This window comes from Camelina sativa, chromosome 7 (assembly GCF_030686135.1).
Source record: "Camelina sativa cultivar CO46 ecotype springtype chromosome 7, ASM3068613v1".
Taxonomy (NCBI): Eukaryota; Viridiplantae; Streptophyta; class Magnoliopsida; order Brassicales; family Brassicaceae; genus Camelina; species Camelina sativa.
In genome coordinates, this window is record NC_141886.1 from 33,328,409 (window position 1) to 33,341,596 (window position 13,188).

A 13,188-nucleotide genomic window follows, 5' to 3' on the forward strand; every position below is an offset into this window, starting at 1 on the left:
TCCTTTTTTTGTAACAATCATCTCATCGTATAGATAGCAAATATAATGTTATATATTTATGTTGTAAATGTTCTTGAAGTGGCCATCATCGATCTTGCGCCTTCAGGTGGAAGAAATATATTATATTGGAAAGTTTGGATGATTCTAATTTTTTAATCTGATATTATGTTTCTGCAAGTAGCAAAGTGAAATCTGTCAATTAAATTATAGAAAAGGGACAAAAATATTACATAGTTTTATTTTAATAATGTTGACCAAGCGTCGGTAGCTCAATTGGTAAAGACTCTCTGGCAAAAGCTAGAGATCGCCGGTTCGAGGGACGGTGCTTGGGAGGGGACCATATAAAATGCTCTGGTCCTTAGCATGAGAGGATGTACGGACGTAGGCCTGGAACCTCTTATTAATTCAAAAAATAATAATGTTGACGTAGTTGTACGTCTTCATTTCTCAATGTCTTCACTATAAAATAAAAAATTTCAATATAAAGAGAACAACAACAGCAACAACAACAACAACAAATCTTGAATTGAATATCAGTTTTTGACACAGATTTTCTAAACTTTCCAAGTTTTCAATGTCGTACAATAGAATACTTATCTTCCCCTATTTGGTCGTCTCTCTTATCCTCTACGGTTTCGCATCATGTGCAACATTACCCAAAGAAGAAGGTATGTATGTAATGTGTATATAATATATACATACATATATATAAAGGTTATGTTTGATTCGGTGTAAGTGTACATATGTTCTTGGTTTGGTTCTCTTTAAATTTGAATTTTGCAGTCGAGGCTTTAAAAGGTGTAGCAAAAGCGTTGAAGAAGGATAATTGGAAATTCAACGTGGATCCATGCGACGTCGCTTCATCTCAAGGCGGGTGGAGAAATCCTAGCCCCGCCGAAGGTCTCGAAGACGTCGTTACTTGTAACTGCTCTTCCTCCGTTTGCCATGTAACCAGCATGTACGTTCGATTTTGTTTTCGGACAATTCTTGATAATACCACACTTTTAAGTTTTAAGTTTTAAGTTTTGTTTCATAGAATACCACTAAGACTTGGCTTCGATTTCACCATATTTGTGCTAATATGACAAATCTTCTTCGAAGATTTTATAAGAACAAGAGAGGTCGAATCAACAATATTCTTAATGACATTTTCTTTTGACAGCAAAATAAGTTCTTAATAACATTTTATACCATTTCCTAATCAAATTGTAGTTTAACTAGTCACATTCTATATAATATTCTACAACTTAATACCATTTCCAGACCTTTTTCGACGTGTCACACATATGTGGCTGCATGGTATTGGATCGAAAACATAATTGACCTTCATTTTGTGACAGAGTTCTCATGGGACAAAACCTTCAAGGTTCTCTCCCAACAGAGTTTTCAGGACTTCCTTTCTTGCAAGAGATGTAAGCAGCATATATATGCACTTTACCCCTTGCAAGTTTATTACAATATCCGCCGCTACTCACTTTAACGGTAACACTCTTCTTGCTTTTGATCAGTGATCTGTCTAGAAACTTTCTCAACGGTTCCATTCCTCCAGAATGGGGAGCTTTGCCACTTGTCAACATGTATGTATAAGCTTATCTATGTTCATATATATACACTATACAGATTGATTTGACTGAGTATGCTCGTTGGATTATGAAATCGTAGCTCATTACTTGGAAACCGGATAAGTGGTCCAATCCCGAAAGAATTTGGAAACTTCACAAACCTTAATAGTCTGTAAGTACACTTTTCTGTTACCTCTCCTCAACAGCGTTTCAGATCAAAATATCTTATATTCTTATTCTTTGTTTCTGGATTATTTGGTTTAGTGTCTTGGAATACAACCAACTCTCCGGAACATTACCTCCAGAGCTCGGGAATCTACGGAGCCTTAAAAAACTGTAAGAACGTTTTGCCAAGGTTCACTGAAAACGTTCCATGCATAAAGTCTTTCCTTATGTTAAGCTATTTAATCTCTTTGTAGCCTTCTTAGCTCCAACTACTTGACCGGGGAAATCCCAAGTACATTCGCCAAACTTACTTCATTGACTGATTTGTAAGTTATTCCTCTGTTTTTTTCTTTTTTTCTAACTCATCTGTTTCCATGGAGATTCTAACTTTTAAACTAAAAGTTATATGTTTTCTCTTTGATTTATAGCCGTATAAGTGACAACCAGTTCACTGGTACTATACCAGATTTCATCCAGAACTGGACAAAACTTGGGAAACTGTAAGCAATATACTTTCAACGTAATAAGATTTTTCTTTTGTATTTTTCATATTGGTATTTGTTACTTATAAAGGATTGAAATATTTGTTCTGCTTCTAATCAGGGTTATACAAGCAAGTGGTTTAGTTGGACCCATTCCTAGTGCCATTGGTCCTCTGAAAAAGTTATCAAACTTGTAAGTACACAAATTAAACTTTGAGTGTTGGGGATTCGTTAATTTTCGCCTTTCATGGACTGAATCACCTTCAGTGATGTATATTAAATATTTTCTACATTATAAATTTTGTAGGAAAATCAGTGACTTGGCCGGACCTGAAACTCCATTTCCCCTGCTACAAAACATGACATCGATGAAGACATTGTGAGTTTGAGCCTAAGAGTAAACATATTAGGTAATTATAGGTTTCTTCCTACCTTCAATTAGCTAACTACCATTTCTCCTCGCAGGGTTCTTAGGAACTGCAACCTTACAGGAGACTTACCTGAGTATCTTGGAACGTTTACATCCTTTAAGAATTTGTTAGTATTATCTTTCTTCTTTGGCAAGTATGAAATCAAATTACCGAAGACGATGAAAAACAATTTAAGCTGACATTGTGAGACTCTTTTGCAGAGATCTTAGCTTTAACAAGCTGAGTGGACCAATCCCCAATGGATATGCCACTCTTTCAAATGTAGACAACATGTATGCTGCTCTTCTCTCTTCTTTCTTTTGTTTCTTTAAAAGAGTTCTATGGAGCTATGTTAAATTGCGCTGACATTTGTTTTGTAACCTTTCAGATATCTTACAAGTAACATGTTAAACGGGGACGTGCCAACTTGGATGGTTGACAAAGGAGACAATATGTGAGTTTTTTCTAATCTATATTTCTTTGTAGTGACAACAAGAGAAGTAACCTTTTTTTGGTTATTGTATGTTTTCTTGCAGTGATATTTCTTACAATAACTTCTCCAAAGATACTAAAACCCAAGAATGTCAACAAAAATCCGTGTAAGAAGAACAATAAACATTTTAATGTTCTCATATGCCTTCTAAATTGGCTATAAAGCTTACGGTTCCTTAATTTGTTCTTTTTTTTTTTATTTGCAGGAATATGTTTTCAAGTACCAGCCCTTTATTGGCAAATAAAACGTAAATATTAATCATAATTTTAAAGCTTTGGGTCTATAGAACACTTACTTTTTTTTTTTTGACAATCTATAGAATATTTACTAAATTTTGATTTTACATTTACATTTTGCTGCAGCTCAACTGTTACGTGTTTGAGTAATTATATATGTCCTAAAAGTAAGTCTTTGAAGCTATATTTGATATCGCGTAATATCTACGTACCCTGCACATCTGATTTATATTGGGTTATTAATCATCTGTTCTCAGCTTTCTATGGCCTCCATATAAATTGTGGTGGTAATGATGTAATAATCAACGGGACTAAATATGACGCTGACACATGGGATACGCCAGGTTTCTATGATAGTAGAAACGGTTGGGTTGCTAGCAATACAGGACACTTCTTAGGTGATGATGGGTCTGACGATGGAAAAACATTTTGGTCCAAGAATTCATCAGTGCTTAAGATACCTGATTCTATGCTTTATACACATGCCCGTCTCTCAGCCATTTCCCTTACTTACTACGCGTTGTGTCTTGGAAATGGAAACTATACGGTTAACCTTCATTTTGCTGAAATTATGTTCAATGAAAGCAACACGGGACGACGATTTTTCGACATATACATTCAGGTATATTTTGATCAAACATGTTTCCTAAATGCCTAGAAGATTGTTGTTATATATGGTTATATTCAATTTGATGGTGTGATAATGTGTAGGGTAAACTTGAGATTAAGGATTTCAATATTGTAGATGAGGCAAAAGGTGTTGGAAAGACTGTGATTAAGAAATTTTTTCTAATGATTACAAATGGGAAGTTGGAGATAAGATTACAATGGGCTGGGAAAGGAACTCAAGGTATTCCTGTAAAAGGTGTCTATGGTTCTCTCATATCGGCTGTGTCGGTAGATCCAAGTAAACTTTTCAAACCCGAAAAGACTTCAAATTTATCTGAGTGTTTTTTGTCTCTTGACTATATTTCCTATGACCTTTATGTAGATTTCATCCCACCAAAGGAACCTGACACCAAAACTGGTCGTGGAAGATCTGTTGGTATAGTGGTTGGTAGTGTAATTACTTCGACGGTGTTTCTTGTGCTTTTAATAGGCAGTATTTTATGGTGGAGAGGCTGCTTGAGACCCAAGACTCAGATGGAAAAAGGTATTGCTTGAATAGTTTTTCTTTTCTAACATTTTAATTCATTTTGAGCTTGTCTCTTCGTTTCTTCTTAATTAAACTCAACTTTGTTTCTTCACCTCAGATTTCAAGAAATTAGACTTCCAGATCAGTTCGTTCTCACTGAGGCAAATCAAAGTTGCCACGGATAACTTTAATCCCGCAAACAAGATAGGAGAAGGGGGTTTTGGTCCTGTACACAAGGTTAGCAATTAGTATCATGATATGAAATGACATTGTTATGTGTTACGAGCCAAAGATTTTCGGTAAAAATTAATAAAACACCTAATCATAATGTTTGAAGAAAAACTTCCTAAATCCGTTTTTAAGAAAAGACCATTAAACCAATATAAAACCAAAACACCATAACCCATATTTTGTTTGTATCCTTATGCGAGTAAGGAAGATGAAGGATATATGACTTTTAAGGTTTTTTCCATTGTATGAATACAGGGAGTGTTGACTGATGGAACCGTGATTGCGGTGAAACAACTATCATCAAAATCAAAACAGGGGAATCGAGAGTTTTTGAACGAGATTGGTATGATTTCGGCACTACAGCATCCGCATTTGGTTAAATTATATGGATGTTGCGTTGAAGGTGATCAACTCTTGCTAGTTTACGAGTACTTGGAAAACAACAGTCTCGCACAAGCTCTTTTTGGTTAGGCATCCCTTTTAAAACACTTTATATACCTTAAAAGTTAAAACTTTCTATCCCATCCATATTTTTGCTGAAGAAAAACGTTTCTGTTTCTATCAAATTTATAGGTCCTCTAGAGACTCAGATACAACTAAATTGGCCAACGAGGCAGATGATTTGCATGGGGATAGCTAGAGGACTAGCTTATCTCCACGAGGAATCAAGACTCAAGATAGTACACAGAGATATCAAAGCCACTAATGTCTTGCTTGACAAGGAACTAAACCCAAAAATTTCCGATTTCGGTCTTGCTAAGCTTGATGAAGAAGATAACACACACATCAGCACAAGAATCGCTGGAACATAGTGAGTTAAATTAATATCAATCAATCACAACTCTGTGTGATTTATTTCTTAAAGCCAAAGCAATTTTTTTCTTTTCTTGCAGTGGATACATGGCTCCAGAATACGCAATGAGAGGCCATTTGACAGATAAAGCCGACGTCTATAGTTTTGGTGTTGTGGCTCTGGAAATAGTTCACGGAAAGAGCAACACAAGCTCAAGATCCAAAACCGAAATCTTCTACCTTCTTGACTGGGTATATCATCATTTCACCTCTAAAACCCTAAACCAAACTCATAGATCTGAAGAAACTCATTGTCTTCCACAGGTACACATTCTAAGAGAGCAAAACAAAGTACTAGAAGTAGTGGATAAGAGGCTAGGAACAGAATACAATAGACAAGAAGCAATGACGATGATTCAGATCGGGATCCTCTGCACCAGTCCAGCTCCAGCAGATAGACCGTCGATGTCGACGGTGGTGAGTATGCTCGAAGGACATTCGACAGTGAACGTTGAGAAGCTTGTAGAAGCTTCGTTTAGCAAAGGAAGCAAAATGGACGAAGAGGGCGTCAGAGCAATAAACACTCATTACGCTATGATAGGTGAAGAGGAGATAACGACTACGACTACGACGACTGATTGGACTACATCAAACAACAGCACCAACACAGGGGATCTTTACCCTGTTCAGCCCGATTCTGCTTATTGGAATACCAGATCTTAATCATGGATTATGATTATTTATCTTACTAGAATTCAAACTATGGTTGTTCAAAACAATTTAGATGAGATAATGCTGAGTCAGGACAAAAACATGGTTGTTCTGTTAAATACATCTTTTCATTTGTTTGACGTATGGTTCTGATTATGTATGGACTTGGAAATATTTCCATTTTTGACTATAGCTTGAGATTTAACTTTTTTTAAGAAATCAAGAAACTTGCATATTAAGCAACAAATTTAATATAGGAAATTTTCCTTTTTTTCCACAATGGGGCGGCGATACACCAAACCCTAGTTCCTAATCTTCTCTCTATTTATACATGTACAGGATGTGTTTATTATATGCTCAGAAGAAATAAACAGGAAACTTCAAAAAAGATGGATCCAATTGAGAAGAAACAAAAGCTTGACACATCAGAAATCGCAAGTCCCTCTCTCTCAAAGACGCAGCATCTCGATCTGTCAAAGAATCAAGATTTGGTAATCGCAAGTCCTTGTCTATCAAAGATTGATGTGGGAGAAGCGATGAAGAAGCAAAACGATGTCGCTATATTCCTTGCGGAGAAGGTAATCTCTGCCGTAGCCAAAAACTCTAATTTCGTCTTCTCTCCTACATCAATCTACGCCGTACTCACCATGGTTGCTGCTAGCTGAGGTGAAGAAGGTGAAGAACTAAGATCCTTCATCCTCTCCTTCCTTAGGTCTTCCTCAAGGGATGAACTTAACGCAGTTTACCACGAAATTGCTTCCGTTGTCCTCGCTGACGGAAGCAAACAAGGCGGCCCCAAGATCGCTGCGGTTAATGGAGTTTGGATTGATCAATCTCTACCTGTTAGTCCTTTGTTGAAAGATCTCTTTGAGAATTTCTTCAAGGCTAGTTTGGCTCAAGTTGATTTCCGATCCAAGGTTAGTTTCTGATTTTAGGTTAAGAGATGTATAAAACATATCTAATTAAATGTTTTTTTATTTTGCTTAGAATCCATATATGTGATATGATCTTTGGTTCCCCCTTCGGTTGTGGTTTTGTGACTGTGTGTGTGTGTTTTTTTTGTGTGTGTAGGCTGAAGAAGTGCGTATGGAGGTGAATTCTTGGGCATCAAGGCACACTAATGATCTCATCAAAGACCTTCTTCCTCGTGGATCAGTAACAAGCCTAACCGACAGTGTTTATGGTAACGCATTGTACTTTAAAGGAGCCTGGGCAGATAAGTTCCAAAAGTCAATGACGAAACGCAAACCTTTTTACCTTCTCAATGGAACATCAGTGTCTGTGCCATTCATGAGAAGCTCTAGTAAACAATACATTGAGGCTTATGATGGTTTCAAGGTCCTCAGCCTTCCTTATCGAGCAGGCGATACCGACCGCGATTTCTCAATGTATTTCTATCTCCCGGACGACAAGAAAGGTGGATTGGATAATCTTTTGAAGAAAATGACATCTACTCCTGAATTCTTGGATAGTCACATTCCCGAAAGCAAAGTTAATGTTGTTAAATTTAAAATCCCAAAGTTTAAGATCGAATTCGGGTTTGAAGCTTCAAGTGTTTTCAATGACTTTGAGCTTGATGTGTCATTGTACCAAAAATCATTGATTGAAATCGATGAAGAAGGCACTGAAGCTTGTAGTTTTACTCGTGGTGGACTCCGTGGCTGCTGCCGTGTCGTGAAGACGTTGGATTTTGTAGCCGATCATCCGTTTTTTTTCTTGATTAGAGAAGACCGAACCGGAACTGTTTTGTTCGCTGGTCAAATCTTCGATCCTTCCAAGTCGTCTTCTTCTGCTTAGGACCAGGCTTTACCGGATCAGATTCTGGTCTTCTAAGATTTTGATTCTTTCTCTAGTTTTTGGTTTTTTTTTTTCCTTTTTTATTAAGTTATCATTTGCTGAACTATATTTGATCAGTTTACAACCGAGATTGACTTTTGTCTGGTGGGTTTGGGGTTTCATCAGTTTGACTGGTCTCCTAGAATACTTATAAAAAGAAAGTATTCTTTTTAGCCATAGTCGATAAGACCAAAATTCTAGCAGATTTGCAAGTAAAGTAAAGATGGACCGAAAATATAACATTTTAACGACGAAGAGACAACAAAAAGAGTCTATCAACCCCCTACATACAAATATACACACTCATATAGAAGAGATAGCTTTTGTTTATTCCGCAATCTTAAGACTGAGATGAAATCACTCCTTCATCTCAATGCTCTTGACATCCTTTTTCTTAACACTGTTTTTGGTTTCCGATCATCATTACTCACCGGAGAAGATTCACAAACGTCATAAGCGAATCGACATCTCTATGCTCCGATGGGTACTTAATTGCCCGTGGAGCACTTTTTGGAAAGAGAAGTATCGTTGGGAAGCTCCCTAACTGAAGCTCTTGCTTAGCAAACTCCTTCTGCTCACCATCTGCTCTGAACTTGGCCACTTTAACTCCTTTTCCCGCAAGTTTCTCAGCTAATTCGATGTAAGATGCTTCCATTGCCTGGCAAAAAGGGCACCAAGGAGCGTAAAGTACAACCAACCATGCCTCTTTACGGTTCTCTAGCTTCATAAGATTTTCAATCCCTCCTTTGCTCAATGTAACCACATTGTTGCTTTCAAATATCTCTTGCACAGCCGCAGGCTTTGAATCCTCCGAAGCACCATCTTCCTCCTTGATGTTCCCTTTGTGCAGACCACATTCTTTAGCTTTAGCATCTTCCCACCACCACCTTCCTTCTCTCTCATGCTGACCAGGAAGCACAGGCCTAGTGCACGGCTCACACCCGATAGAGACATATCCTTGAGCATGCAAGGCGTTCACAGGGACATCCATCGTTCTCAAAAAGTTCCACACATCAGCTCCTTCAACATTAGCCAAAGGATTCCACTTCACAAGACTTCCAACACCACCATCTAGTCCTTCAAACACCGGATCAACCTGAACAATCGGGATCTCAGATCTCGTCCCTGGAGATTGATCTTTCCTCTGTCCTGTAATCCAAGCTTTAAGACCCTTGAGAGCACGACGCAGAGGTCTTACTTTCCTTACACGGCAACACTCCTGATGACCATCCTCGTAGAAAGAGAACAAACCTTTGTTCCTCACTAAAGCTTGAACCTCAACTGCATCAGGAAACATGTACTCAATGCGAATCCCGTATTGCTTCTCGACTGCGTCGAAGAGTCTGTAAGTTTCCGGGTTCAACCTCCCAGTGTCTAAACTAAAAACCCTAAAAGGCTTTCCAGTTAAACGAGCGTATTCGATCAACGCAACATCTTCAGCACCACTGCAGAACAAAAAAATCAAAACCAGATTCATAAGTCAATCAAAGTTTTCTCTTTTAAAACTCTAAATTGAATCTATAGCTCTCAAAAATATATAATCAAATCTTACCTGAAAGCAATAGCGATGTCATCTCCAAACTTCTCAAGAGCTTTATCCATGATTTCAAGTGGAGAAGCATCTACAAGTTTCTTAGCGAGTTGCTCAAAATCTTCAACTTCTCCATCTTTCTCTTCAACTTCTGTAACCACAATTCATCAAAGTCCGAATCAGCAAATCGAAAAAGCCAAATCGAAAACAAAAATTGAAATCTGAGAAATAGTCAGAAGCAGAGCACGAACCAGGAGCAGTTAGAGTTGAAGCACGAGGAACCCAAGATTCACTGCGTGAATGTGACTCAGCGTTTAAAGATTTCACAGAGTAACGTCTCTGAGACAAATGGGTTCGATCAGATAACCTAATCGAACAGATTTGAACAGCTGCAAAAACAAAAAGAAAAAAAAAACACCGGCTTTTTCAAATTTCTGATTTGAATCAACACAATTCAGCAAATGGGTACAACAATAAACAATCAAAGAATCGATTCTGGAAACTTTCACGAGAAAGTAAAAGATAAAGTTCGTACCTTTAGATTCAGAAGAAGCTCCAGAACGAGAAAAACTCGATCCAGAGATCGCAGCTGAAGATGAAGTAACAGCTAAAGCCATTTCTTACACTCAAAACTCTTCGAATCAAAAAAAGGTTTTGAAGAAAGAAACAATGATCTTTGGTTTTGTTTTTTAAGCTTCTTCGTCTTCTATGGCTGAGGGCTAGAGTGTAGATTAGGTTGAAGCTGTTAAATAATGGCCGATCGAAGCAGAGAGAACATTTAGGCTCTAAAGGGATCTAGACGTTTATACGGATTGATTCGTTTTTGATGACGTGGCGAGTTTTGGTTGGTGGAAATTAAATTGTGTGAAATTAAAACGGTTTCATCGCGTGGTGAGCACTGGTGTATGAGATGTGGCGACTAGGAGAGGAGGACACAAGGCTGAAAATAAATTTAAAAAAAAAAAAAAAAAAAAAAAAAAAAAAAAAAAAACTTCGCATATGTTGAATATTTCAGCTCAGAATTTAAATAAATATTAATTTTTCATTTCTTTTATATCTATTTAATTTCATAATTTTAATTTCCTTAATGTTTTGTATCGTCAATAATTTTATGTACTTCAACCAAAAGGAGTGGTTCGGAGACATTTTTGAAGCAATGGTCCCTCTCGTCCCGTCCCACCTGCGTATAATATTAAGTCATTTGTGTGGACAGTGTGGCAACAAAGTAATTGAGATTAGTTATTTGATTTTAGTGTTGTGTTTAGTTAAAAAAAAGTTAGAATCTTAATCAACCACTAGAAGTTAATGCTTGATTGTGACTTGTGCTAGATATCTAATCCTGATATCTATCTATTATGGTCTGTATGGTATGGCAATACATGTTATGAGATATGAGTTTGGCACATTAAAAGAAAGATTCCAAATTTCCAGCGACCCAAAATATAGAAGAAGAAAGATTCGTAAATATAACTTGTGTTCTAATTTGTATCTCAAGTGTTTTCATATGTGTTTTTGGGTTCATCAAGCAATGATGACTTCATGACGAAAGCCGTGGCCAAGAATAGATATATATTGCAATCGTAGTGTATTGTGAGGTAGATATATAGCATTATGTTGCAAATTAAACAAACACTTCATGTAAGTTACTTTAACGATTTGCGAGTAATTCAAATCATTAACAAGCAAATTAATTTAGAACCGTTACTTTTCAACGAGAGAGAGGAAAAACAAAACATATGATCGTAGTTTGGAACAACGGTTTTGTTTTACATCACAATTATAAAAAAAAAGTTCGATTGAACTCAAGTTTATACTTGCAAAATGTAAAATGAAAATGGTTTTGGATTTTAATTAGATCACTTACTTTTAAACCCCTTAAAACATGCTGCATGAAGAACTAGTGGTGCAACTGCTTTCAATTTTGTAATCTAGTCCACATGTGCATGCTCAATTTGAATTCCATGACATAATTATTCACAATTGTCACAAAAAAGGTTGATTCTGATATCTGGCTACTGTTTAATAAAGATTCGTGTGGGGGAAATACTTTTCTTTCGAATAGAATAATTGTGGTGAACCACATACTTCACATAGCATTCACTTGCCGACCTTTGGTGTCCAACAAAGGGTACTTAACATTCAATTTTCTTTAAAACACACACATTAACAACTCTTTTCTTGTCATATGCGTAAATTTATAATAATAAAAACATTAAAGTGAACGTAAATTAATTATTATAACATGACGAGAATACTAATGTATAACAAATCTACTTGTAATAAATATATAATCAGTTGGTATGCTTTTGTTTTATCCTTTTGGCTTTTGTATATATCGTTTATCAACTTGTTGAAATAAAATTTTAGAAAAAATTATCTGTTGTTTAAAAGATAAAATATGAAGAAAGAACAAAGAATTTAATATATACAAAGAACCCTACGTCCGACAAATCTATTGAATTCTTAAACCAAACTTCAAATCCAATATGAATTCAATAACTTGATTAATTAGTTCATCTATCGTTAGGACCACGGTCCACATTATGTATAAGAATAATATATGTGGTTTGAGCTGGATCCCTTTCAGTAATATGAAGAGCATATTCTCAAGTTGCAGATTTTAATTAGGAACATCACATCATTTTGATAGCAGGTTTTGTATTACCCAACTAAGAATATTTATATATATATATATATATATGGTTTTGTAAAATAGCATGTTACAGAATAAAATAATATAGTATTTATTAAAAATATGTGCAAAAAAGAAATTCTCTATAACTCCCTCCGTTTCAAAATATAGTATATTTTAGCTAAAGCACGCAGATTAATAAGTCTTTACTTTTAACAAATTCAACCTATTAGAAACAATACTCCATAATATAAAATACTAAACTAATCTAAAAGTTGCATAGAAACTTGCAAACATCTTATATTATAAAACAAAAAACTTCTCTAAATCATCTTATATTTTGAAATGGATGAAGTATAAAACACACACACGCAAGCATTTTATATAAGATTTTCTCATTTGTCATTTTTACAACTAAAATAGTAGAATTTGACTATCTAGTAATTGTTTCTAAGAAAAAAAAAAGAGACTATCTGGTGATTGTACTCTTCCTTTAAAATGACACCATTTAAAACCTTAGTAAAATTTTTGAAACAATGTTCTTAAGAATGCCACTAGTATGTAGCTAGGTAAAGCCGTAAAAGCAATCATTAAGTATCCATTATATATATTTTTCATAGAATTTTAAACCATGACATATCTGAAAGATGATTTTCTAGCTAGCTAGCGACTAATTTAAATCTTAGTCTAAAGTTTTTCTTTACTTTTTTTTTTATAAAAAATATTAGATTAGTTATACAAAACTGGGAGAAACTATTACAGAACAGTGCAAAACTATTAAAAAAAAATAGTACATAAAAATTTTATAAACAAATTGAAAACAATGTTTTTGATAATATTTTTATGATTGATAATTGTCAAAACGGTCTATACTGCATCACTAAGAGATTACCTATCAAAACCATTATTTATGTGAAAAACTGAAAATCATACCTTTTTTTTTTAATCAAAACAAAAACTGTCTCATGCATG

The 13,188-nt window shown here is 35.6% G+C and overlaps 2 protein-coding genes and 1 pseudogene across 3 annotated transcripts; 2 read left to right on the forward strand and 1 right to left on the reverse strand.

Annotated features, from left to right (window-relative positions):
- Positions 1–574: 574 nt before the first annotated feature.
- LOC104703815 (putative leucine-rich repeat receptor-like serine/threonine-protein kinase At3g14840) lies at positions 575–6,229 on the forward strand. 2 transcript variants are annotated; one of them, XM_010419892.2, is made up of 24 exons: positions 575–668; positions 784–958; positions 1,341–1,412; positions 1,509–1,577; positions 1,663–1,734; positions 1,827–1,898; positions 1,982–2,053; positions 2,156–2,227; positions 2,331–2,402; positions 2,517–2,588; positions 2,675–2,746; positions 2,841–2,912; positions 3,008–3,073; positions 3,156–3,218; positions 3,318–3,359; positions 3,475–3,515; positions 3,606–3,970; positions 4,060–4,255; positions 4,340–4,501; positions 4,602–4,720; positions 4,970–5,180; positions 5,288–5,525; positions 5,608–5,758; positions 5,831–6,229. In XM_010419892.2, exons 1-24 carry the CDS (start codon positions 575–577, stop codon positions 6,227–6,229), a joined length of 3,039 nt encoding a protein of 1,012 aa, XP_010418194.1. The 2 variants fall into 2 exon arrangements, with proteins under 2 accessions (XP_010418194.1, XP_087313712.1); XM_087457586.1 differs by having other exon boundaries at positions 3,475–3,970.
- Positions 6,230–6,606: 377 nt separating this feature from the next.
- On the forward strand, positions 6,607–8,050 carry LOC104703817 (putative non-inhibitory serpin-Z5 pseudogene; annotated as a pseudogene).
- Positions 8,051–8,277: 227 nt separating this feature from the next.
- Positions 8,278–10,581, reverse strand: LOC104703816 (5'-adenylylsulfate reductase 2, chloroplastic). Its single transcript, XM_010419893.3, has 4 exons — positions 10,120–10,581; positions 9,836–9,973; positions 9,606–9,735; positions 8,278–9,498 (listed from the first exon to the last, which is right to left on the reverse strand). Exons 1-4 carry the CDS (start codon positions 10,199–10,201, stop codon positions 8,481–8,483), a joined length of 1,368 nt encoding a protein of 455 aa, XP_010418195.1. The 5' UTR covers positions 10,202–10,581; the 3' UTR covers positions 8,278–8,480.
- Positions 10,582–13,188: the final 2,607 nt, after the last annotated feature.